The 24,584-nt window shown below is 49.1% G+C and overlaps 1 protein-coding gene across 3 annotated transcripts in view; it reads right to left on the bottom strand.

The window, feature by feature from the left end:
- Window positions 1-24,584, bottom strand: part of KIAA1522 (KIAA1522 ortholog) — a 62,503-nt gene that overhangs the window by 17,422 nt on the left and 20,497 nt on the right. For 2 of the 3 annotated variants that reach the window (XM_032228167.1, XM_032228169.1), the window contains exon 2: window positions 1,893-2,054. In XM_032228167.1, coding sequence (XP_032084058.1) covers window positions 1,893-2,054 — 162 coding nt within the window. Of the gene's footprint in view, window positions 1-1,892; window positions 2,055-10,180; window positions 10,313-24,584 lie in introns of those variants that run through there. The other variant, XM_032228168.1, reaches the window with a different exon arrangement.

The raw sequence follows: 24,584 nt of genomic DNA, 5'->3' as shown, positions 1-24,584 counted from the left end.
AAGGAAGTTTAGACGGGAGGTCTCTAAAACAGTCCAGAGGCATCTCGTGAGAAGAGAATTCATCACCACCTCCTTGAAGGCAGAAGAAGGCCTTTCCCTGACTCACAAAGAGGCCGACGCTCCTCCCAGGTGTTGGACCCAACGACTGGTCATCCTCCTGAGGCTCCTGGGCCCATCGAGCAGGAGGCTGAACTAAGAGCAGAGAGAACTTTCCCCCCTTCCTCAGTCCCTGACACAGATTCACCCAGATCATTCCACCAGATCAAGCCCCTTACAACTCCCTCAGATACACCCGGTTGGAATCCCACTCAGGGCATATCTATAGGTAGTCTTTGGGCTACAACTACTTATCCAGCAATTCTTCAAACTTATGACAGCGTTAAACAAGAGGGACTTGCAACCAGTGCTTATGGTTGCTGACATTGCAGTACACAATCACAATTCACGTACTTGGCAACCAGCTCACAATTAATGATGGTCACACAATAATCATTTGTGACCTTCCCTGTTGGCTTCCAACAAGCAAAATAGTTGGGAGAAGCCAACAAGTTGCTTTTGCCACTTTTTTGCCCACCTGTCTGCCTCCATAATGCATACCTGCCTGTAGCTCTAGCTTGCCTGCCCGCCTCTTCCCCCTGGTCCTTGCTTAATGATGACGACCAGGTTGCCACCTCTAAGCAATAAAGTCACAGGATATCCCACTTTACAATCAATGGCTCTCCAAGCAAAGCCCTGGAGAGCTTCCATCTCAAGCCAGGACCTTCTGCTTTCCTCAAAACCCACCATTCTGTGGCTTCCCCCCTCGGTGCCATCGCAACATCCCCTTGTGATTCCACTTAGGGAAGGAAGAACCATTTCAGAGTTGAGGGATGTCATCTCCTCCGTCACTGCTCAAATTGCACCAAATTACATGGTCTAATTTAGACCTTGGAGCATCTGCCCCCCCTCCTTTTCCCCATTTCATTTCATGTGCATTTATATTTTGGGAGGAAAAATATATGCCTAGTTTTATATGAAATTTGCATGCTGCACTTCTCCTGTAAAAAGGTATTATTTTTACTAATCCTATGAATTTTATCCCAAGAGATCAGTGAAATTTTTGAACTGGGAAGTCAAGAGTTGGCCACAGATTTTCCACAATGGCATGTTCAGACTTTCAAATTAAACCAAATTATCCTGGGACTGCTTAATTTGGGGGGATTCTGGCATTCTTAATGGGGGATATTCAAAGATTTCACAGGAAAATGCTGAAATTTGGGAGTTTTCAGAATCTCCTGCTTGAGCTGTGTGGGGCGATGCTGCCAGAATCTCACATGATATAAAGCCCTTTTTAAACTGCAAAGGGGCAGCCAGGGGCTCATGGGATAAGCCTGATGAGCCACCAAGGAAAACTACAATTCTAATCTCCTTCCTTCGGGCTCACCAAGAACTGAAATTAAAAGGAAGGAGATTCCAGCTGGATTTTCGGAGGTATTTCCCTACTGGAGACAGGGCTGGGTTCCCCGGCTGCTGCTTGCCCACCTGTTGGGGTGGCTTAATAGATTCCTGCACTGAACCTGATTGACCCATAAGGGACCCCTGAATCCACAAACTTTGTCTTCTTCATTCACACATTCAAATATGGGTGCACAGACAGCAGCTGAGTTTTCAGCACAACTTTTCTCAATCTCATATCAACCGGGACTTTCCATCCCATCCCACATCTTGAGGGCATCAGGCTGGGAGAGGCTGGCCAGCACCACCTGCAAAGCTGCTGGCTTTGAGATGGGATGCTAAGCAAGGAAAACTGTCCCATCCGTGTGGGGCGAGACCTACAGACCAACAAGCAGCTCCAAAGTCAACCCCCAGAAGGCCTTGCCGGCCCCTCCTGGCCACCAACCCAGTCAGCCTACCTAGGTTCTGCAAAGACTTGAGCCCCGCCTGGGCCTGGACGTGCAGTTCCTCCAGGTGTGGCGGGCGGCTGCTGGGGAAGAACACATTGTCCGGCTGGTCTTCTACAGCCTTGTACTGGACGCTCAGCCGCTTCTCCTCATTCTCCGCCTTGGCAGCAGCACCTGGAGACACAGAGGGGAAAAGAAGAGTCCTCAGACTGAGAGGAAAACGAGGGTCCATTTCCCTTCCACACACACACAGAGCAGGAAATGGAAGGCAGGAAATCTCCACACCCCCAACCCTTTCTTGATCTGATGGGCAGCAGCCCTGCACAGTGGCAGAAGGGAGGGCCCTTCCCATCAAGGGCTGCCCAATTTTTGGCTGATGAATCCAGGCCCTGAACTACAAGTGCCCCCCACCCCATAAAACCCCCTCCTAGACTGAGAAAGGGTCCAGTTCTTTTCGAAAGACCCTCTTTGCTTTCTCTCAGGGAGTATCACCAGGTTGCTGCATTCATCCTGGAGAGAAGGATGGAGTGTTTTCTCTTCAGCTCAGTTGCCCTTTTGCAAACCAGGACTAGCAGCCATCATTGACAAGGCAAGCGGCATGGACTGTTATTAACCCTTTTTCCCAAGAGATCAGTGAAATTTTTGGTTAAGTTATTAACCCTTATTAACAATTTTCCTGAAGTCGGTGTCTTCCAGATGTGATAGACTGCACTAAATGCCATTATTATGATCCAACATCTCTGGAGAGACAACTGGGCAAGGTTGAGCTGTATAATAGTTCACAAAGGCTGTCCCAAACTTTATATTGTCACCACAGGAATCAACAACTGCCAGTTCTGAACTGTGTGGCTTAACATCTTTTGATGCTTGAAAATGCATCTGTTACGACAGATTTTAATTATTGTGGATCCTACCAACATCCCTGGAATGCAGGGTGCTTCCAGCAGTATTGAACTATGCCGCATAAGCTTCACAACTCCACCCAAAAGAACTTTGATTGAATCGAGCAATGTTTACGCTGCACAAGAATAGGCCTCTTAATACAGCTGAACGTATTTTTCATAGATTCATTGTGGTTTATTTCTGTCCACCTAGGATAGTGTTTCTCAACCTTGGCAATGCTACAATGCGTGAACTTAAACTGCCAGAATTCTCCAGCCAACCTGCCTGGGCTCCAACCTGAGAATCCCTAGTATATGGGAGCTGAAGCCCAGATACTGTATGCTGGCTGGGGGATTCTGGGAGTTGGAATCCACATATCTTTAAGTTGCCGAGATTGGGAAACGCTGCTGTAGCCTGAGAAGCCACCGTGCAGCTCAACCAAGCAGGGGTCTCCCGACCAGCCCTGCCTCACTTCACAGCCCCCCCCAACACTTCTCTTTTCCTTCCACCCCTCAGCGAGGAGCTCAGGCGGCTCCCATTCACAGCCTACATTTTTAAAGTCTGTGCAAGGAAGAGGTGAAAGTGCCCAGGGCAGAGTCACATGACTGATACCACACCTATTGCAGCACCTGGCACATACCAACCTTGCAATCCAGCTTAAAGGGCAGCACTTTATTTTATTGTGGATTTACCAATCACAGAACCCAGCCACTCCCAGAACCGAAAGAGGGGGATAGGGTGGGGGCAGAAGGCGAGTCTGAGCAAAATCGGATCCATTTTACTTGCACGCCTTCATTTTCAAGCAGAAACCCCTGGCTCAGCGGCGGCAGCATCTCTCACTGGGAGAGACGGCCATGCAGGATTTCATTTGGGGTTTTTTCCTGGGAATGCTCAAGTGGAGCCACACAACACACTTACTCTGGTTACTGAATCAATATATCCTCTAGACCTACACCATACATTAATCTTAACCCAATCAAATGAGCAAGCTTCACGCAACATGCCAAACCACAAAAGACCAGTGTTAAAACTTAGCCTAAACTAAGCACTCGACTTTTAACTTGGCTGAGCAGCCCCAAATCCTCAGCACCAGCATTGCTCTCCTGCCGGTGCTTAAGCTGTGGACAAACAAACTTCCTTCTAGCATAGCAAGGTGACGTGTCCAAAGACATCCTCTCCACTTGGACTGGCAGAAGCTAATGACTGCCCAGCCGTCCGGCTGTTTATTGGAGCCATTTCTTCAGGGGGGAGCTGCAGATATAAATGCACCACTTTGCCACAGGCCTAAGTCTTTACGGGGTCTCTCCATATGGGGCCCTAACATAGAAGCAGCCCTGTACCAACACTAAACTGAAGCCCAGTGGACGATATAACCTCCCTGGGAAATGAACGAGCTCTACCTGGGGTGCCAAACCTTAAGACAAGGGCTCTAATCCTTTGCTACTCATAAGGCAAATACGGCCCCTCCCCAATCAGCACCTGCTGGGAAATTCAGTGTTGCTCTGGATGAAACTAACAGAATTATGACTGGATGCTTTAACCCTTCCTCTCTAGGTAAGATCTACCGCCATTGCCCTGTCTGCCGTTCAGAGAGAATCAGCCACACACAAAAACAGACTCAAGACAACACCCTCTCTACGGCCTACAACCAGCATGGAACCGACGGAGGGGCTGGCAGCCGGTCTGACCAAAGCTGGGAAGTATGGAAATCATTGCACAGGCTGTGCACGGGTACAAGAAGCTCCAGAGATGCTCTGAAGAAATGGGGCTACCCGGTGGCTTGTGGCCTTTGCGATTATGGTGACACGCAGAAGACAACAGCATGACAGAACGCAGTTAATGTCGCTAGTTTCTGGCCAAGATCTGTTTAACTTATACATATTTTAATCTTGCATATTATATTTTGAATTTTATGTCTTATAGCATGCCTTATGTCAATTGTGATGCTTCTGATAGAAACAAACAAACAATGAGCCACTCAGTGAAGTCAGAATGATGGTTGATCTACTGACTCCAAAGCTGGAGGCACCTCTAAAAGTAAACTAGTGATCAACCGCTGACACCATGCATGGCAGAAAGCAGCAGGCCCCCCCCCTGCTCATGCCCCTCCCCAGGCAAGCTGGGTCTGGCTATATAAATTATTACATAATACATGAATCTGTATCTGATCTGCAGCAAGCGACGGTTGATGTACATTGTTTATCAAGATCCGAATTAGCTGTTCCTTTCATGAAGGTACAAGCAAGAGGTGTTTTGATCACGCATCCCCTCTCTCCCTGGGATTGTTTCCGTTTCTATATTATTTTCTATGCCTCTTTCTTGCAAACACAAAAACAAATCAAAATTGATACTGCAATGCTAATAGTATTTATGTACACTTATTTCTTGTTACTTGCTTTGATGCAATCAAATAAAACACCTGGGGAGGGAAGCCAAAAACTAGACCTGCACTTCCCCCACCCTCTGCACCTCTGATCGGTCCATTTGATATTGAAGGTGCCACACTGTGTTTGGGTAAATTGGGTTCCCTGCTCAAGGAATAGAAATCCAGCTAAAATAGAAAGAGATGCAAAGGAAGGAGTCATAGTATGAAACCAGGGGCTTTGAAGCCCAAGAAATCCCTGTGGCATCCAGGCACTGTGCCATCATACACCCAGACCTCCAAGGAATTACCAGCCCATTTTTGCCACCCACTTAGCTCTTAATAGCTGTTTAGATATTATTTAAAGCACATCCTCCTTTTCAATCTGTTCTTTTCGGAGTGCTTAGACAATGGATCCTCCTGGGTGGGTTGAGATTTCACAAACCTCCCTTTGTCTCACTTGGAGTGGATGACAAGGCTGGAGAAGTACTGTATATACTCGAGTATAAGCCTAGTTTTTCAGCCCACTTTTTGGGCTGAAAAAAGCCGCCTCGGCTTATACTCGAGTCAGTGAAAAATTTGCCCGAAATGGAGGAGAAAAGGGGGCGGGGCCATGCCGCTGGGTGACACTCGTGAATGGCCCAGTGCCCCTGTGAGTTTCCCCTCCCTCTGTGTCAGTTTGCCGCGCAGCGCGCACTGCACCATCCCCCCTCCTCACGTTCTAATGTAATGCAGGGCTGTCTTACGATTCCCCTTCCTCCCCCTCCTGCCGCTCTGCAACGATGTCCCACCTCCTCCTTGTTATGGCAAGCAGCCACATAGCGATGTCCCACCTCCTCTGGTACAGTGATCCAATGATAGGAATCACTGTGCCGTGTGTCATAGGAGGCGGGACATCGCTCCCGCGGCTGCATGGGACATCATCATCACAGCGGGACATCAGCATCATGAGGTGAGTGAAGTATTTCATTGAATACACCGCTAGTTTACTGTTTTTCTTTGAAATAAATATTCAAAAACATTATTGGTATCTATTTTTATTTTTGAAATTTACCGGTAGCTGCTGCATTTCCCACCCTAGGCTTATACTCGAGTCAATAACTTTTCCAGTTTTTTGTGGTAAAATTAGGTGCCTCGGCTTATATTCGGGTCGGCCTATACTCGAGTATATACGGTAAACTGGGGCCATCTTTGTGGTTGTGGCTGTTCAGTCTTGTGTCTGATTCCTTGCAACCCCATGGACCACAGAAGGCCAGGCCCCCACTGCCCCCCACTGTCTCCCAGGCATAACCAATCATGACTTTGCCAATGGGTCCTGAGGTCTGGGAATTCTGGGAGCAAAATGGAGCAATCTGCTGCAGGGCCCAAAGGCAATCAAGGACACAGATGAACGGCCTTTGCCAGCATCCCCTGTTCTGACCCCAAACCTCTAACAGGAGGAGCCCCTTAATCTGGTTCTCCCAAATCTTGTCCAGCAGGAGATCGGCTCTCAAGTCTTTCCACTAGGTACGTCTGGACCCGCAAGTAAGCACTCAGCCTCCAGCAGGGCAGGTAGTCCTCAGCCTACAACCATCCTTCTAGCACTCATTTGATGTTCACGGGTTATGGAAACCAGTGATCTACAATGAGTCCTCGCACTTATGACTATTGCAGTATCCCCATGGTAACGTGATCCCCATTTATGATCTTTCCAGCCAGCTTCCAATACACAAAGTCAATAGTGGAAGCCTGATTCACTTAACAGTGGGTTGTAAAATTGGGTGCAACTCACTTACTTGCTTAGCAATGGAAATGCTAGTCCCAATTGTGGTTGTAAGTGAAGGACTCACTATATAAGGTAGACTGCTTCTGAACACAAAGCCAGGAAAAGCAGCTCCACAGTCCTGTTCATGCATACACTTGCAAGGCTAGCAATTAAGACAACTTAAATGTCTTTGAGGATTGGAGCATCAATTGTAAAGTCCAGAAATCATGTACTTCTTGGGCTGCATCTGTTTGTGGACCTTTCCCCAAAAAAACCCAAGTTAGATTTAGATTGCAGCCACCAACAAGAACCGTTTAAAACTATGGCACAAGTCCCTGCCAGTCTGAACCCCAGGAAGGTCGTCTCCCACAAGGCTGCCAAGTGCTGATTTGGCTTCCACTTGGTTTCCACCACTCTCCTCTTCCCTCTCCACAATCTGGTTCGCATTTTACAAAATCAATGTTGATGGAGTTTCCCTTCCGAAACATCCTTGCAGAAGCATCCTTGCTCATTTCTCCTTCTTCTTAGGATAAACAGCCTGGAGCCAAGCAGGCAAGCAAGCCTCCCCCACCCCACCCTCGCCCTCCTTCTGTCTCTGGAAGCCAAGGCAATTTGGGAATCAGAGGGACCCTCATCCTTCTCAGAAGACAAAACAGCACTATTTTGGGTATGAATTTAACTTTATAATGTATTATTCAGCCTCCTCCAACCTGGAACCCTTCAGCTGGATTGGACTAGAATTCACATCACCCATAGGCATTTGGTACAAACCACAATCATCTGAAAATGGCAAAACGTGCATCACAAGGCCACCTTTGGTGCTTAATATCCTGCTTGGGCACAAGTAGATACGTGTGTTTTGTGTGGCAATGTCACACTGCACACCATAGCCTACCTCCCTGCCTGCCCCAGTTGGGGGCGGGGGGTGGGTGGGATGATGGAGTTGTGACCTCCGGCCATGGGAGTTTAGCACAGGAATCAATCCTTGAAAGATGGCAATCAGATAGCAAAAGGTTTTTGTACTCTCCCTTACTGCAAGTTCTTAGAAAGCAGGAAGGCCCCTTTCCCACCTAGGGAATCAAATCCCAGGGCCTGGGAAGCACCCTGGTCACCACTGCAACCACTCTTCAGTGTCAACCTTTGGAGAAGAGCCAACTGGGTCTTCAGCTATTCCAGCACCTGGTGGAATGTCTGCTAGGATCAGCTCCTTCCTGGCTAATTTTGAAGTCCACGCAGGGGGTTCTTCTCAGGCCCAACTCAGAATTCCAATTACCATAACACCAAAGACCATCTGGCACTGCCTTGAGGTACAGTGGACTCACTGTACCCATCCTTCTGTTATTTTGGGAAGATCTTTCAAGGGCCACTTGTGAAATTCACCGGACTTGGATCTTATGCAATGTGCTCCCTGAGCTGCCCAAACGACAGGACCCCCTTCTCATACTCCAGAAGGTTTTTATTCATCAGGCATCCATCTCTATGCAAATGCTGGGGGGGGGGGGGCATGCTTGTTTTACCTAGTGGGTGGGATATGACATTTTTTGTTTTTCATAGTCATGTACAATCTCAGAATTACATGATTGGGGCAGTTAATGAACATGTTAAATAAAGCAATTTCTTCCTTCACACTTTCCTTCTTTCAATACATAAATGCATGGAGCTGTATTTAGCTAATTATGGGATGAAAAACCAAATTAACCACGACTTCTTTCAGGATGATGTGGCACCGACTGCTGAAACAACTTATCAAGTGGACTGAGCTGCTGAGCTTGGAAGTGGGGGAGGGTTTCTACGAGGTTGGATGTCTAAAATAATATCTCGTATCTTAAAAGTAAACCCGACACAGAATTTCACTGAGTTTGCAAAACATTTCCCGGTAAGTTTCATACATGGATTTATATCACCTCCAAAATGTAGATTTCTCTTTATGTACATTTTAATGTTATATAAATATGTACATAAATATGTTCTATGTTCTACATTTTTATATTTCAAATTTAGAAGATTTTAAAAATCAGGAGTGACTTCTGGTAGTATGAATAGAACGCATGGCAGTTTATAATTATAGTTTACAATCTTTTTATTTTTTTACTAAATATTGTTACAATCCATTAATGAAATTCTGAAAAACTAAAAAGAATTATGATTAACAAGGCTACAACCTTCCAGGAAGCTTCATCAGTTCTATACTCCTACCCAGATGAGTACAGATGACCTTGAAAAGCTCAGGCCACCAAAAATCCCCAGACTGCAAAGTTAAAAAACATCCCACAGGACAGCAATGGGAAACCACTGTGGCTGTCATTAAATCTATAGTTGCAAAACAAACTATGTTTATGTATCCACAAAATCCCCGGGAACCCAGCTTAATTGGAAAGAGATTTTACATCTACCGATCCTCAGTTTCCGACCATGGAAACCTAAAGGTGCGTGGACTTCATCTCCCAGAGTTCCTCAGGTAGCAAAGACGGTAAGGGACCCCTGGGAATTGAAGTCCGCACCTCTTTAGGTCGCGAAGGTCGACAAACGCAGCCCGGTCAGCTTCCCCCGGTCCAGAGCCCCCCGGGATGCCGGCTGGGCTGCAGCTTCTCTCGCCCAGACGGACTTCGGGACTGGCCAAATCCCTCCTGGCCTTTGAGCGAGGAAGATGCTGGGCAGCCCCGGACCCGCCGGAGCTTCCACCTTCGGGCTGCGCTTCCGGAGGTCGGCACCCGCCTCCAGGCCCCTCTCCCCCAAGCTTCAAGGCGCCAACCCAGCCAGGCTCCCTTCTCACGGCAGCCTCCGGCTCACTTCCGTGGCTCGAAGCGGAGCGCCGGAGCCACGCGGGCCGTCCAGGCCTTCGCCGCCCTCCCGGACGAAGTAGGGAAAAGGCATCCACTCTTCTCCACCCCCCAGTAGGAAAAACGCCCGACTCATCCTGGGCTCCAGCAAACGGGGAGGAGCAGTCGGGGGGGGGGAGAAAGCCCCTTCGCTGAGGCCACCCTCTTCGCCTGGGATGCCGCCGAGCAACAAGGGGGTGGCGAGCAGTGAGGCTGGCTGGGCTGGGCGGCGCAAGGCGAGGGCAGCTGGGGCGGGGGCGCTCTGGGCAGGGAGAAGGGCCAGGAGGGGACAAAGGCTCCCGGGCGTCTCTGCTGGCTTCGATCCCCTTCGGGGGGGGGGCGAGATCCCGGAACCCCAAGTGCGCCGCAGCCCTTCCCCCCGCGCGGCGCCAGCGCTGCGCCCGATCCCCTCACGCGCAGCCTCCCTCCATTGCCCAGCCTGCTGCTCCCCCGGACAGCGGTGGGGCGGGGAGCGGTGGCGGCAGAGGCTCACCCTTCTTCTTGAAGAGCGCCAGCAGCGAAGGGAGGTTCCTCCCCAGCAAGACCACCATCCCGCCGCTCCGGCCGGCGGGAGCGCAAGGCGGCTGCTGGACTCGCGTCCTTCTCCTCGTGCCGCCGCCGCCGCCCTCCCTCCCTCCCGGAGCAGGAGGAGGGGCCAGCCGCATGGGTTGGGGGGGGTCTCCGTGCTCGAGGTCAGCGCCGGGGCGACGAGGGGAGGGACTTCGCGCGCAGCCCCCCCCCCCCCCAATCCCTGCCGCCCGCATCCCTACCCGGCGCCGCCCGCGGAGCTCTCCGGCTAAGCTGAAATCCTCCACTTGCCCCGGCTGAGCGGCGAGGACGGGCGACGGAGGCGCGGTTGTATAGCAGGGTGTCCCCCGCTCCGGGCGGTCGCTTTGGCCCAACCTGCTAATCCTGGGTAGGCTTCTATTTACTCTGGGAAATGGTTCCCTGGAGGAATCCGGCTAATCGTGTTGGGGAAGACGGCGACCACAACAACAACAGGTCCGTGTTAATGAAGAGAGCCGCTTGATTAGGATAAAGGCCGATATTGTGCCATGAGCTGCTGCCCACCAGCCGGTTCCTGACCTACCCATTGAACGGTCTGGGACCTCCAGGCAGGCGTCATTAGGTGGCCCAGTTGGCACAACATTCTGAACCTACTAAGAACTACTGTATTACTATGAAGACCTGGTCCCAATCCAGATGGTCCTCGACATACAAGTGCTCCTCCACCAATGGTTCAAAATTACTGTGGTGGCACTGAAAAAAGTGACAAGACCAGGCCTCCTGCATGTATGACTCTTGCAGCATCCCTGGGGTCATGTGGTCAAAACTTGGATGCTTGGCAACTGGCATGTATTTGTTTATCTACGTCCTGACTTTATTGTTTCTGGGAAAGATATTTCATTTGTACATATTTAAATTTTAAATTTGATGTTATATAGTATGCCTCATTTTAATTGTGATGCTTCTGAGACAAATAAACAAATCTTTATTATAATTGAAGGCCATTTTTGACTTTCCTAGCTGGCTTCTGACCAGCCAGGTGAATGGGTGGAGCTGGATTGGCTTAAGAATCAATTGTTCACTTAACAACTGTAGTGATTCACTTAAAAACCATGGCAATAAAGATTATGAAAATCAAGCAGACTTTCAACAACTACTTTGCTTAGAAACAAAAATTCTATGAATCCAGCCAAAGACGCAGTCTGAGATTGATCTCCGGGGAAGATGGCTACCCCAAATGGATCATTGATCTTATGTGGGGTTTTCCAGGACACTTGAGGTGTTATCTAACCTTGAGGTAGGGGAGGGCCATGGTGAGCAGCACCAGTGTGTAGCTCTGGCAGGACAGTCCTCTGGCTGGATTGGATAAAACTGCAACATTGGAAATGGCTTTTCTCTCCCCCCCCCACCTCTGATTTGAGTCAAATCTGCCTGCAACAAAAGGGAGACGGGGGAATGGATGTGGTTTGTGGGAGCCACCTCTGGACAGCAGAGTCTGCAACACCAATGGCCAGGGGAGGGGCCAGATGGTGCTCCTCCTCCTCCTTAATGCTAGCCTGGCAGAATATAGCAGCAAAGTGTTTAGTTGATTTATATCTTTCATTCAGGGCTACCAAACCTTATAAATAGGATTCCCTATTTGGTTCAGTCCCCACCACAAGACTCCTGCGAGGTAGGCTGGGCTGAGGGAGAAGGACTGGCCCAAGGGAGCAGCTTCTGTGCTGTATAAACTAGAACTGGCTCTCCCTACTCTGAGATTCTGTGCCAATCAGGCAGTTCCCCTACAGCCTATTGTGATTCAGGTCACAGTTCCGTCAATGAGCAGCCAGGCTCCCCCAATTCCTGTCCTATCCTGACGTCCATGCCCCCCACAGTCCACATACCCCATAGCAGGGCCTGGGATTACGTGGACCTTCACTCCCAAGCAGGGTCCCTCCACCACCACCCAGGCAGGACCAGCCTTGAGACAAGGCCCAGAGAAGAGAGCTTGGGGGGGAGGGGGAGGAAAGTGAGGGTTTAAAGTGCACAGCTGAACTGCCATCATGCCTTCTTTGACTCCCCCTGCAGATACACTTTAAGACATGTGGACCAGCTCCCAGCATTCCCCAGCTGGCATCTTAAGAGTAGCCCGGGTTAAAAATCATTATTCTAGTGGCTTCCTGCACAATCAAAAACCTCCCATGTCTGGACATGGGATCTTCTGCATATGTACAGAATATAAGTCTTTCAGTAAATGGGTCTCCTTTCATCAGCAATTAAGAACTGGAATGCTCAATGGCTATGGAGAGTCTCAATCATCCAGTTCATGGTTGTCCCAAAGGTGCTTTTTCCAAATGGAAGCCGGATTTTCTTGCTTTTGTCCTTGAAAATGTTTCCTTCTCATCTGAGAAGCTTGCTCAGTTCTGACTGACTGTCAGGGAATGGAATGATTCAAGTGAGTCTGAGGATAGGATAAAGGCCCAAATGACCCTCAGAGTATTCACAGGTGTAAATTTTTCCATTCTCTGACTGAAGAAGCTTTTTGGATGAGAAACAAAACACCAAGAAAGTCCAGTTGCCTTTGGGGGGGGGGGGGAAAGTGTCACCTGAAATGCCCGCCCCCCGCAAAATGCACAGCAGCCCTCCTCCTCTTGCCCCATTCATTGCCCTCCATCTGAATATTCATCAGGCTCTTAGAAAGAGGGGCACCAGGTAGGTCAGCCACGCCATTTGGCAGGTGGCAGAAGGGCTCCAGCCCTCCTCTGGCCTTTTCTGTGGCAGCCTCCAACCCACAGAGGACTCTGCTTCCTGAAGCCTGGCAGACCTCAACCCTCCCAGCCTTCCATAAAGCTTTTGATTTCTCCACAAAGTGCTGGGATGACCAACTGACCAGGTTTTTGTCGTTTTTAATGTGCTTAATTTTATAGCTTTGTCATGATTTTTATGTTGTTTTTAATTTTTTGATTGGGGATTGCCTAGGATTGGTTGCAAGACGGGTGGCTGTGTTATAAATAAATAAATAAACTCCAAGAATTTGCCAGCCCTTCAGGTCTGCTTCTGAGAAGCCAAAGAATTGCAATCCAAAACACCTGCAGGTGCAAGGATGTGGAAGGCTGCTCTTTAAAAGTCTCCAGAATTGTGGCAACAACATGCACCAGTGCCAGCCACGTGCTTCTCCCGGGAAGCGTGGTTGCCATGCCGCCTCCTTTATCCACAAGTGCCATCTGAAGGGAAAGCAGTCAGGCCAAGCACATGCCATTGGCCAAACTCTCATACCCTTCGCCAATTCCAGGGCGTCACAAAACTCTCCTGGCTTGGAGCCACAGCAGGGTCTGAGCTACCAAGAAAAATGAAACGTCCCTACAGCAAACCCAGGACAGGTGGACTCAGGTGAGGGGACGCCAGGCCCAATGTCAGACAAGGAATGTTTGGGCCAGGAAGGGAAAGGCAATCTGCACGTAGTATCAATCTTCCTCCCTCTCCTCTCCAAAGCTGCTAAAGAAAAGGAGCCACACACTCCTTGGGTTCATGGCTGGGCAGGGGGCTCCAGCTCGCTCTCTCTCTCTCTCTCTCTCTCTCTCTCTTATGATCCAACCTACCTTACCTTGCAGGGGTGTGGGAATAAAAAGGGGAGGAACACCATATAAGGGGCTGATTAGCACCCTAAAAGCCCTCTTCCTGCCTGTTAATTAACTTAATGTTTTAATTAATTAATGTTAATTAATTAACATTGATTTTTAAGCACCCTTGCCGCTTCTTAAATTTTCTAGCTGTTCTTATGTTTTAATATTTTTATTGGTTCCCTGCCCAGAGGGAAATGGGCAGTTTCAAAATGTGATAAATTAGATCAGAGATAGATGGATGGAGGGATGGATGGATGGATGGAGGGATGGAAGATAGATAGATGGATGGATGGGAAGATAGCTAGGAAGATAGATAGATGGATGGAAGCTAGATAAGAAGATAGATAGGAATATAGATAGATTAATGGAAGATAGATAGATGGAAAATATGAAGATAGATGGATGGAAGATAGATAGGAAGATGGATGGAAGGGTGGATGGATGAGATAGATGATAGATAGATAGATGGATGGATGGATAGATAGATAGATAGATAGATAGATAGATAGATAGATAGATAGATAGATAGATAGATAGATATAGATAGATAGATATAGATAGATAGATAGATAGATAGATAGATAGATAGATAGATAGAAGATAGGATGGATGGATGGAAGGAAGGAAGATAGGAAGATAGATGGATGGAAGATAGATAGAAAGAAAGAAAGATAGATAGATAGATAGATAGATAGATAGATAGATAGATAGATAATATGAAGATAGATGGATGGAAGATAGATAGATAGGAAGATGGATGGATGGAAGGGTGGATGGATGGATGGATGGATGGATGGATGGATGGATGGAAGGATGGATGGATGGATGGATGGATGGAAGATAGGAAGATAGATGGATGGAAGATAGAAAGCTAGATGGATGGAAGGAAGGTAGATAGATAGATAGATAGATAGATAGATAGATAGATAGATAGATAGATAGATAGATAGATAGATAGATAGATGCTCTGGAGCCTGGAAAAGTGGGGTATAAAACAAAGTATCAACTCTTCCCCCCCCTCAAAGTCTCTTGTTTGCCGTTGTATGTTTCAAGGTACCCAAGTCGGGCCTGTGAAGTCTCCCTCTTCAGCAGCTGCCCTCAGGTTTGACTCCCATTAAGAAAGGGAAGTCTCCCCTCTGGTCCAGCCCCCCCCCCCACTGCTTCACAGCCCTGTCCCGATTGCTTTCTTGTCAACCCCCGGAGTGGGGGTCCCACTCAGGATCTTGTTTCTTCAAATCACAGAGGCTCAAGAAGGCAGAACTTCCAGAGGTGGCTGAGAGGTGAAATGGGGAGGGGGGGCGCATGGAGCTTACAATCAAACTCTTCCACGGCTTCTTTAAAGTTATTTAAAGAGGGGGAACAATCAGTCGGTGGAACAGCTTCCCTCCAGAAATTACAGGTACTCCATCACTGGAGGTTTTCAAGAACAGATTGTACAAACATTGGTCCCAAATGGTATAGGGTCTCCTGCTAGTGTTGGGGGTTGGACTAGAAGACCTCCAAGGTCCCTTACAACTCTGTTATTCTGTTAATTCTACAATTGAACAGTCATACCAGAAATCCTAACCACATTTCCTGACAGTGAGAGCAATCAACCAATTGATTGGTTCCCTACAGAGGTTCTGGATGCTCCATCACTGGGGGCTTTCAAAAAGAGACTGGACAGTCCTTGTCTGAAATGGTATAGGGTCTCCTGCTTGTACAGGGGGTTAGACTAGAAAACCTCCAAGGTCCCTTTTATCTTTGTTATTCTCTATTCTATGATGTGAGAGAAAGTGGTTTGGACAGGAAGAAGATTGGTCACAGAGGGACATGTTTCCCTTCATTCATTTCCTCAGTGGAAAAAGCAGCATTTTAAAGTACACTGTAATATTTTCAGTTGTAGCAACAGAGAGAATGGCTGGAAACAAGGCCTTGAGTCTTGTCCCCCTTACTTCCTCCTTCACCATTCCTAAAAGGGACCACAGAGCAATGAAAGGAGGGTTGTACACTGTCCCCTTATTTATTCAATTTAGGTGCAGAAGATAGCAAGGAAAATCCTAGGCCTGAAGAAATTGGAATTAAAATTGCTGGGAGGAACAATAACTTGTCAGATGCAAGCAACCAGAGGTGGATTCAGCAGGTTCTGACCAGTTCTGGAGAACCGATAGCAGAAATTTTGAGTAGTTTGGAAAACCGGAAAATACCACCTCTGGCTGGCCCCACCCCCATCTATTTTCTGCCTCCCGAAACCCAACTGATTGGGAGGGAATGGTGATTTTGCAGTATCCTTCCCCTGCCACGCCCCCCAAGCCATGCCATGCCACGCCCACCAAGCCACGGCCATAGAACCAGGTAATACAATTTTTTGAATCCCACCACTGAACCAGAGCCACTCATGAATAATGAAAACCAGTCTATCATCCATGTTAGAAGAATCTCCCAGTGTTTGCTTTTCCCTGGGAACAACCAGAGAAGGCTTCATGGACCTGGGTCAGGTCAAGCTTACGGTGCTTGTGGATGTGCAAGGCCTCCAGACCAGGCCCTTGCTTGACTCCTCTTTTCAGCCTAGCTGGCAGTTTCCCAACACAACTTCAAAAATAGCTGGATAGCTGGAAGCTCAATATTTAAAAAACTGAATATTATGTCTGCAGGCAGAGCTAGCCCAGCATAAACAGATAAGGAGGAAGTTGGAATGGTAACCGATTTATCTTCCGAAGCTCAAAAAAATAAATCATAGGGATAGAAATTGTGACCATGAAATACGGCTATTTCTGCAGCCTGGGAAGAATAAATACCACAAATCTAGACAAACTATTAAAGTGCAAAAACATCAGGTTGGTAACATTGGTACATATTATCAAAACTACACTTTTCCATTTGTAACATCCATATGGCTAAGAATTTGGATCTTCAGAAAACCAGAATGAAGAATTGATGACTTGGAACCGGGGCTCCTGACAAAATATTGCCAATAATTATTTGAAGAACATCCCGAGTGCTCAGAGAAGAATCTCTAATAATGAAGCTAAAGTTTAAATGTTTTGGCAAATTGGTTTGGCGTCCACAGATTGCGGGGTGTGAGACAGCCAGCGCCCTCATTTCAAGGAGAGAAAGGCCAGAGGTCATCAGAACAAGGACTCCCAGGAGGAGGGACCCCCCCCCCAAGCACAAAGCTTCTCAACCTCAGATGTGTGGACTTCCAAGTTCTAGAACCCCCGCCTCCCCCACCCGGCTAGCACCGTTGAATTCTGGGAGTTGAAGTTCAACACATCTTAAAGTTGGTGAGGTTGAGAAGCCCCGCCTAGCAACTCATCCCCTAAGGCTCTCTGCCCGCTGACTACCTCCCCAACCCATCTGGGCTCCAGACCGGTGCCAGGCCCACTGCCAGTAATTATGGGAAGCCTGCAGGGCAGTAGTATCTGTCACATGCGTGAGGCAAACAACAGGTCTTCTTCCGCCTCCTTCTTCTAGTGCCACAAAAGCTGCTCTCTTATTTATCTCCTTTACCGGAAGCCTCCAAGAAATGCGCCAGGACACAGTTAAAATTTAAGCAGGGAGTCAGCACATTCAGGCCTAGGAGCAGCCATTCAACTGTGAACAATGATTAACCAGCAGCCTTCAAACATGGCATTAGGCTGGAATCTCGCTCCTCGCAAGGCTGAGCTAAAATGCCAGGACATCTGGCACAGACAGTGGGCAGAGGCTGTATCTTCAAAAACTGCAGAGGGGGGCATTTCAACATCACAATGAAGGGCGAGGATTGCAAAACCAATTTTTAGATAAAAGAACTGAGCTGAAAGGTTCTGGGAGGTTTGATGCTGCTTTTCATGGAAGAGAGAAGGAGGAAGGGGGAGGGAGAAGAGAAATATTTCTTATCACAATGCATGTGTGAGCAAGCCTATGCAAGAATGCCTATGTCAGGCCTACTTTTATTGTGGTTGTTTATGGTTATTGTCTAGAGGTAATTTTGCCTCTATCTTTTTGCCTCTTTTTTTAGCATTTCCATTTTCTCACTCCTTGGCTGGTGTACTTTGTCTGGGTGTGAGGGAGACATATAAACTTCCTCAGAATTAATTTATGCAACTAATGAATAGCTACATCTATGTCATTTGGGTTGTTTTTAATGAACCACAGTTGTGGGCTTTGCTGCCACAGTCTAAAAATGCTCTTTGAAAGCTGCTTTCTCCATATCTGCCAATATTTTATACAGACAGTGATGGCTTTGGGTGCAACCAGTCGCTGAGTGATGGGGCTGGTGGCTCTCGAAAAGCACTGTGTGCTTTTGAATAAGAACAGCTTAGGAAGAGCTCCGTTAATTCAAAGCAAAACAATTTGAGGTCAAGGAGTAGATCCAAGAGCAACTTTGGATCAAGTCAACATGACTCTAGCACCCCATTCAACCTTCTCCTCTCTCACTTGCCATTTTTGAATCAAACAGGTTTTGGAGGTTACTTACAAGTAGTCCTTGACTTATGATACTTGATTGGTTGAGCCCATAATTTAAATTGTGATGGTTGCAAAGCAGGTCATCATGTGCCCAATTTTACGACCTCATTTAAGCTAATGTGGTGATTGTAAAGCTAAACCATGGTTCATTATGAGGAACTAAGAGGTAACAAAATATTGTCAGTTGTGATCATGTAATCACAAGGCAAACAGGCATAAACATGTGCTGGATGCTAAACACCCAATATGTGGTCATGTGATTGCATAGGAGGCCTGGACATTAGAATTTCAAATCCGGATCGTAAGTCCCTTTTTCTGGGTCACTTTAACTTCGAACGTCTTAAGTCAAAACTGTAGTAGTACTTCAGTCCAGTCCACCTTGGCTGTTGTTTCCTAGGCTGGAACCTTTGTCCCATTTCTTGTCCACCTGCTTCTGTCTACACTTCTTCAAAACCTTTGGCTCCTAATCAGATGCAGAGCAGCCTTTTGGGCACAAAGGAACATCCCCTCCATCCCAGCATCCAGTTGTCACCCCCTGCCAGAGCAATCACCAGCCTGGATCAGGATCTGCCAGAAGTCCCTTCCCAACAGGACGGTTGAGAGGAAAGAAGAGGAATTTGATGGAAACGTGCAAGATCCCTGACCTAGGCAAAAGAGGCCTTAAGGAGTCTTTAAGGGAAAAATGATATTCAGAAGCCCTGATTCACTGGGGTGAGGTGGGGAGCAAAGATGTAGGACAACGTCCCTAACCTTTCCACTCCAAGGACACACAGTGGCAGGAGCAGGATGGTTTTGTGCATGCAACTTAATCTGGCACATGTGCAAATGGAGTTTCACATGCTCGGCCACCACTTGCATGGACTAGGGCTTGGGGACCCCTGATGTAGGAGATGACCAGGTGGAGCCCGAGGGAGGCGTTAGCGTTAGGGTTCCTGCCCACCAGAGAGCCAAGTTCAGTCCCCTCAGAGACTCTTATCTACCATCAATTTGCATTGAGCCGTTTAGTTCGGATTTAGCATGGAATAAATCGGTTCTCATTTTGGACCTAACCCTGCCTTCTGATCTCTTGTGCCTGGCAGGAGGAGAAGCGGAAAACCGCAAGATGTGGTCATTGTAGACAATCTCAACCTCTTCTGCTTGCCTGCTCTGCTCTACCCAGTAGGGCTCTCAAAGGCATTCTCACCCATTGCCAGGCACCGCTGGCATCAGCTGAGCCTCCCACGTGACTCAAGAACGGAAGAAGGAAGAGTCCGGAGCTGCCTCTCCAAAGCCTGGAGAAATCCAAAGGGCAGCGAGGAAGCCCATCCGCTCGCCTTTCATTGAGGGCCAACTCAGCAGAGTGCAAGGGCCCCCCATCCTACGGCCCCTTCCCAGGACTGAGGGTGCTTTCTAAAGATCAGCCGGTCTCTGCTTCGACTGCCATGATCTTTTCTCCCTGCCTTTGAGCAGGGGGGGGGGGGCAGGGGTATTGATGGCCCTTCCTCTCACACGGCCCAAACCTCTTCTATGTTTTCAAAGAGCTGCAAATGGAGGCAGGGGTTCTTGCTGCTGCCGCCACCTCCTCCTCCTCTTCTCAGTCCCAAAGGGAACCGTTGCCCAAGCACGACGGGGCAAGTTGTGGCCGTGCGTGATCAGCCAACTAGGCATGTCTGCACAGGAGAAGGCATTTCGCAGGGTTTCCCTTCAGAGGCCGAGACTCTGCCAGAAACTTCATCCCAATTTTCAAGGCTTCTTCAGGCACCCCGAGAGAGGCGGGTTTTGCAGGAAGTCCCTCGCAGCACAAACATCGAGGCGCCTGATGCCACTTGATGGGAGGAGACTGGGAGCCCCCCCCCCCCCCCGGAATTTGACAAAGCTGTTCAAGCGTGCAGTCACAAAATGGCTGCTCCTGGAGAAGAGGCTGGGCAAACTGGGAAGGGAACGGCCTCAGCTTCCTACTTTCTCCTCTTTCTTGGGGGGGGGGGCGCATTGGCCTGTTTCCAGAGAAAGTACTGAGTTGCAGTGCCCCCCCTCCCAATTCCTGAAAAACTGGGGCAAGGATCCCAGAAAAATGCCTCTTTTAGATCTCTCCGTTGTGCATTTTTACTGACTGGATCATAATAAAGAGCCTGTCTGCCCACAATCCATTGTCTGGCCAGTTCTGAACAAAAGTGGGCGACTTCTAGATCTATGTGTCCATCAGTTGATTTCCTGCATCAGGTGGTGATCAAACATCCAGTAACCAGTTTTACTGATGCAGAATCCAGAAAGTTAACGTTGCATGGGCCATTCTAGGCTGCAAAAGAAGCTATGCAATTTCAGTCTAACAAAAGAGATCATCAAAATTGTTTCTAAATAATTGTGGCTAAATTATTACCAGTAAGGAGAAATCAGCGTAAAAGGCCTGTGCTTGTTTCTCTTCCTCAGTTGGTTTCATTTTTGAAAAGTCTCTTCTCCTTGCTTCCTTTATATACTGCAGTATACCGCGGTTCCACCACAAAACCGCAGTAGACTAAAGCGCGTGACTAAAGCGCGGTGACAAAACCGCACCGTCAAAACCGCACGCCAACAGCGCGCCAACAACAGCATGCCGACAGAAGCGCGCTGTAACATAACCCTAAAAATAACCCTAAACCTAACCCTAAACCTACCCTAAACCTAACCCTAAACCTAACCCTAAACCTTACGTTAAGTTAAATCGCGCTTCTGTCGGCGCGCTGTTGTCGGCGTGCTGTTGTCGGCGCGCTTTTGACATCGCGGTTTTAGCGCCGCGGTGTTGTCGGCGCGCTTTTGACGTTCGCGGTTATGTCGTGCCACGGTATACCGCAAATACTTCTTTGCAGTATTCCCCCCCAAAAAACCTTTTACACACACACACACACACACACACACACAGCGCCACTTTTTTACTTCTGGAAAATTTTCCCTCTTACAGGCCGGACATGCTCAGAGGCACCCTTTTCTTTGCTCTGCTCTCTCACAAACCAAAGATGTGTTGGTTGCCTGGGTTACATTTAAAACTGAGCAGCTCCTGCCAATATCTGTGGCAGGCAGAAGCCTTGCATCTCAACAGACGGCTGGAGATCCTGGTCTCAAAGTTCCTAGCTGGGCGCCTTAGCCACGGCACAGACTGGCCTCTGGAATCTCAACTGGGGCCCTGGCAGCATTCAAAAGACAGAGACGGAGGAAAACCTGCCCATTCATGATGGTCAGTGAGAACCGAGGAGAACTCTGCAGGGAACGCAAAGAGGTGTGTCCGTTTCCATGGCAATGCCTGCCGGATAAAGCGTGTGGGGCACAGCCCAGGGTGGTGCCCAAGAACAGAACGGAGCGTCTGGCTGCAAAGGCCGAGAGCCACGTGGAGGCAGGATCAGGTTCTCCTTGCCCCAAGGCAAGTAGAGGAGCCCCATCCCCGTCCCCTCCGCCCACAGGATCCCTTCTCCCGGGTTTCCCTCTGCACTGCGGTGCCCCCACCCCCATGGTCCTTCCCACATTGCTGCCCAGGGCCTGGAGGCCCCCTGGCACCAGCAGGAGGCTGAGGCCTCGGGGCCTGTTCAGCCCTGCCCATCTCTGCAGCCAGCAGGTCCGACAGTGAGATTAGGGAGGGAGGAACGGTGGGCATTTCCCTCGCTTGGGAAGGCAGAGGCAGTCGGTGTCCGTGCCCTCTCTCCAAGAAAGGGAGACCTGCCTGGGCTGGGGAAGAGACGCAAGAAGAGCCCCTCCTTGCAGCCAGGGAGGTGGAAAGGGCTGCCGGATGAAGGGCAAAGGTGTGGGTGAGAGAGGATCCCTCCAGACAGCCTCCTGCCACTCTTCCGCATCCAGAGTCATTTGACAGTGAGATGGGCGGCATATACAATACATAAACATAATCAGATCATGAGCCTCAAACTCAACAAGGTTACTAATTGCACAGGGCAGTTCTCCACTCATCTGAGCGAAGCTTCCGGTGACAAGAGAACAAAGTTCTTTAGGGCTCTTCTCCCTTTCCCTTCATTCTCAGACTGAGCTTGTGGGGTCAGTTGGAAGAAGAGGCTGCTCGGGGGGCTTCGGTACAGCAGCCTCCATGTGCAAATGTGTGCCCTCTGGCAATGGGGGGCAATCAGCCACAGCACTTCTGGAGGGCACCGGTTTTGGGAATGCTGCCAATCTTTATGCCCCACACTTGGAGAGAGGCGAGAGAGGGGCACGGCTCAGTAAGGCCCAGCATGGTGCCCAGGCTTCCCTCTTGGGCAACTGCCCTCTTTTGCTCTCAGGGCGCAGCACCTGTTTCTTCAAGCCAAGATCCCCATTTTCCTGCTTCCTGAACCCTGAATGCCAGGGCTGTCCCTCCCCCCTTTCCTCTCTGCTGGCAGAATGTGGCTGGACAGCCCCAACGCGAACAGGGCACCCACCCCACCCCATTTGTTGGGTGCCTGAAAAATGCTGAAGCAACACAATGCACATTCCTTTGCTTTGTGGTCTCCCGTCGGTTGCCATGGAGCTGGGCAGGGGCTGTTCCCCCCTCCGTTCCCTGAGGTTTACCCCCGCAGCTCGGGGCACCTGATCAGAGGCTCTTTTGACATGGGATGCTGAGAGGCTTCGAAGGTTGGGCTCTTCTCCAGAGACCCACTCTGACAGGTGCAACATGCTACCCCAGGAGATACCCACTTGCACCCCCGTGTGCTAAATAATGAGTTTGGGCCCAGATGTCTTCTAAGGCTGCAGAAAGAGGGGCAAGCAAATCAGGTGTTACCTTTAATCTACATGCACTCTCATTAATCTGATTACTGCCCAGTCATGTGTTGAAAGATTTCCCCCTTCAGTAACACTGAACTTTAGCGTTTGAGAGGAGCACGAAAGGGGTGCCTACAACCCTGGACTTAGCATCTTGGGGGGAATTCAACCACCTTGGTTTATAAACCATGGATCATGGTGTATGTTGTAGCCTATCGGCCACCGGCTCCTCCAACAGCTGAATCAGAGGAAGAGGAGGCGGCATGGGAGTCAGGGTCAACATCAAGGCAACCTGAGAGCTCCAAGGGGAAGAGGGAATGGAGTGTCAGAGAGAGAGAGAGAGAGAGAGAGGGAGGGAGGGAGTGAGGGAGGGAGCGAGAGAGAGAGGGGGGAGAGGCGGAACCTCAGTTGTCCATCAGCCCTCAGTTGGAGAGTTAACAGCCCCCAGGTCTGGAAGTCTGGATGAGGAAGAGAAGGAACAGCTGGGTCCAGTGCCTGATACCCGGATATGCAGAAGGCAGAGAAGAGGAGAGCAGTGGAGATCTATGGGCCAGTCCTTAGGACGGAAGAGCCACTGCTGCTAGCTCTGAGGATCAAAGGCAGGGGGTGAATAGATGTGGCAGACAACCATTCATCTCCCTGCTGGACGGACATTAGCCTGCGGTGAGAGAGAAATGTTTTGCTGGCACTCCTAATAATGGAATAATTAACTACTGAGGGTTTGTTGCATTTGGAGAGCTGGGTCAGAACAGCTTAGCACAGGGGTGGCCCAACCTTTTTGGCTACTGGACACAACTGGACGTGACGTTATGGGCATCAGCACTGCCTTTGTAAGAGGGGGCATAATGTGCCCATGCACAAAATGGCTGCTGTGGAAGCCCAGGCCCTTCCCACATGGGGTACCAACCCAGAGAGGCGGCATACTTGGGGCCAGAGAATTCACTGATTAAACTGAATCCCCCAAAGCCAGTAGAGAGAACCCTGGTCGCTCCCTCTTCCTCAGAGTAATCCCAAGAAAAACTTTGCTCTGCAGCTGCCCATATGCCAGCCAAGCTGACTGGGGAAAGAGAAGTTCAAATTCAACATGTCTGGAGGATTTTCCAGGAGGGGAAATTGAGGCAAATGTCAAGGCAGAGCAGACGTTGAGTTGGAAAAAAGCCCAGATGTCCTCCAGGTGCCACCTGGGCAGCCTCAGCATGGATGCTGTGACATCATGCCAGCCTTAGTGCACGCAATGTCTCACAATATTGTGTGATATCACTGTGGCACAGCTGCTAGTCTTTTGCAAAGCTGCATTTTGGGTCAGAAATTTTATTTGGGCTGCAAGGACACAATATGCTTACCCAAAACCAGTTAACCAGATGCCTTTGTGGCTTGATGCAATGTGTGAACCCAGGAAAGAAAAGGGTGGAGAACCCAGCCAAAGGATCTAATTTCTCAACAGACTTGAACACAGGGCCATAACTAGCAAAATGAAATTCAAGGGAGAGAAAACGAAGCTTTTACCCTTGGACAAGAGAAACCAAAGGCACAGGTACAGGTCAGCCGGTTCACCCAAATTGGTAGTGGAAATGGTGGGTGCGCTTGCCCACCCATCCCGGCTCTATGCTGTCCTATTTAGGCACATTTTTGAGGCCGGGTGCATGTGCGGAAGGCGCACGAGCAAAG

Source organism: Thamnophis elegans, chromosome 12 (genome assembly GCF_009769535.1).
Source record: "Thamnophis elegans isolate rThaEle1 chromosome 12, rThaEle1.pri, whole genome shotgun sequence".
Taxonomy (NCBI): domain Eukaryota; kingdom Metazoa; phylum Chordata; class Lepidosauria; order Squamata; family Colubridae; genus Thamnophis; species Thamnophis elegans.
The sequence above is the reverse complement of the archived record's forward strand: the minus strand, read 5'-3'. Positions and strand labels throughout refer to the sequence as shown.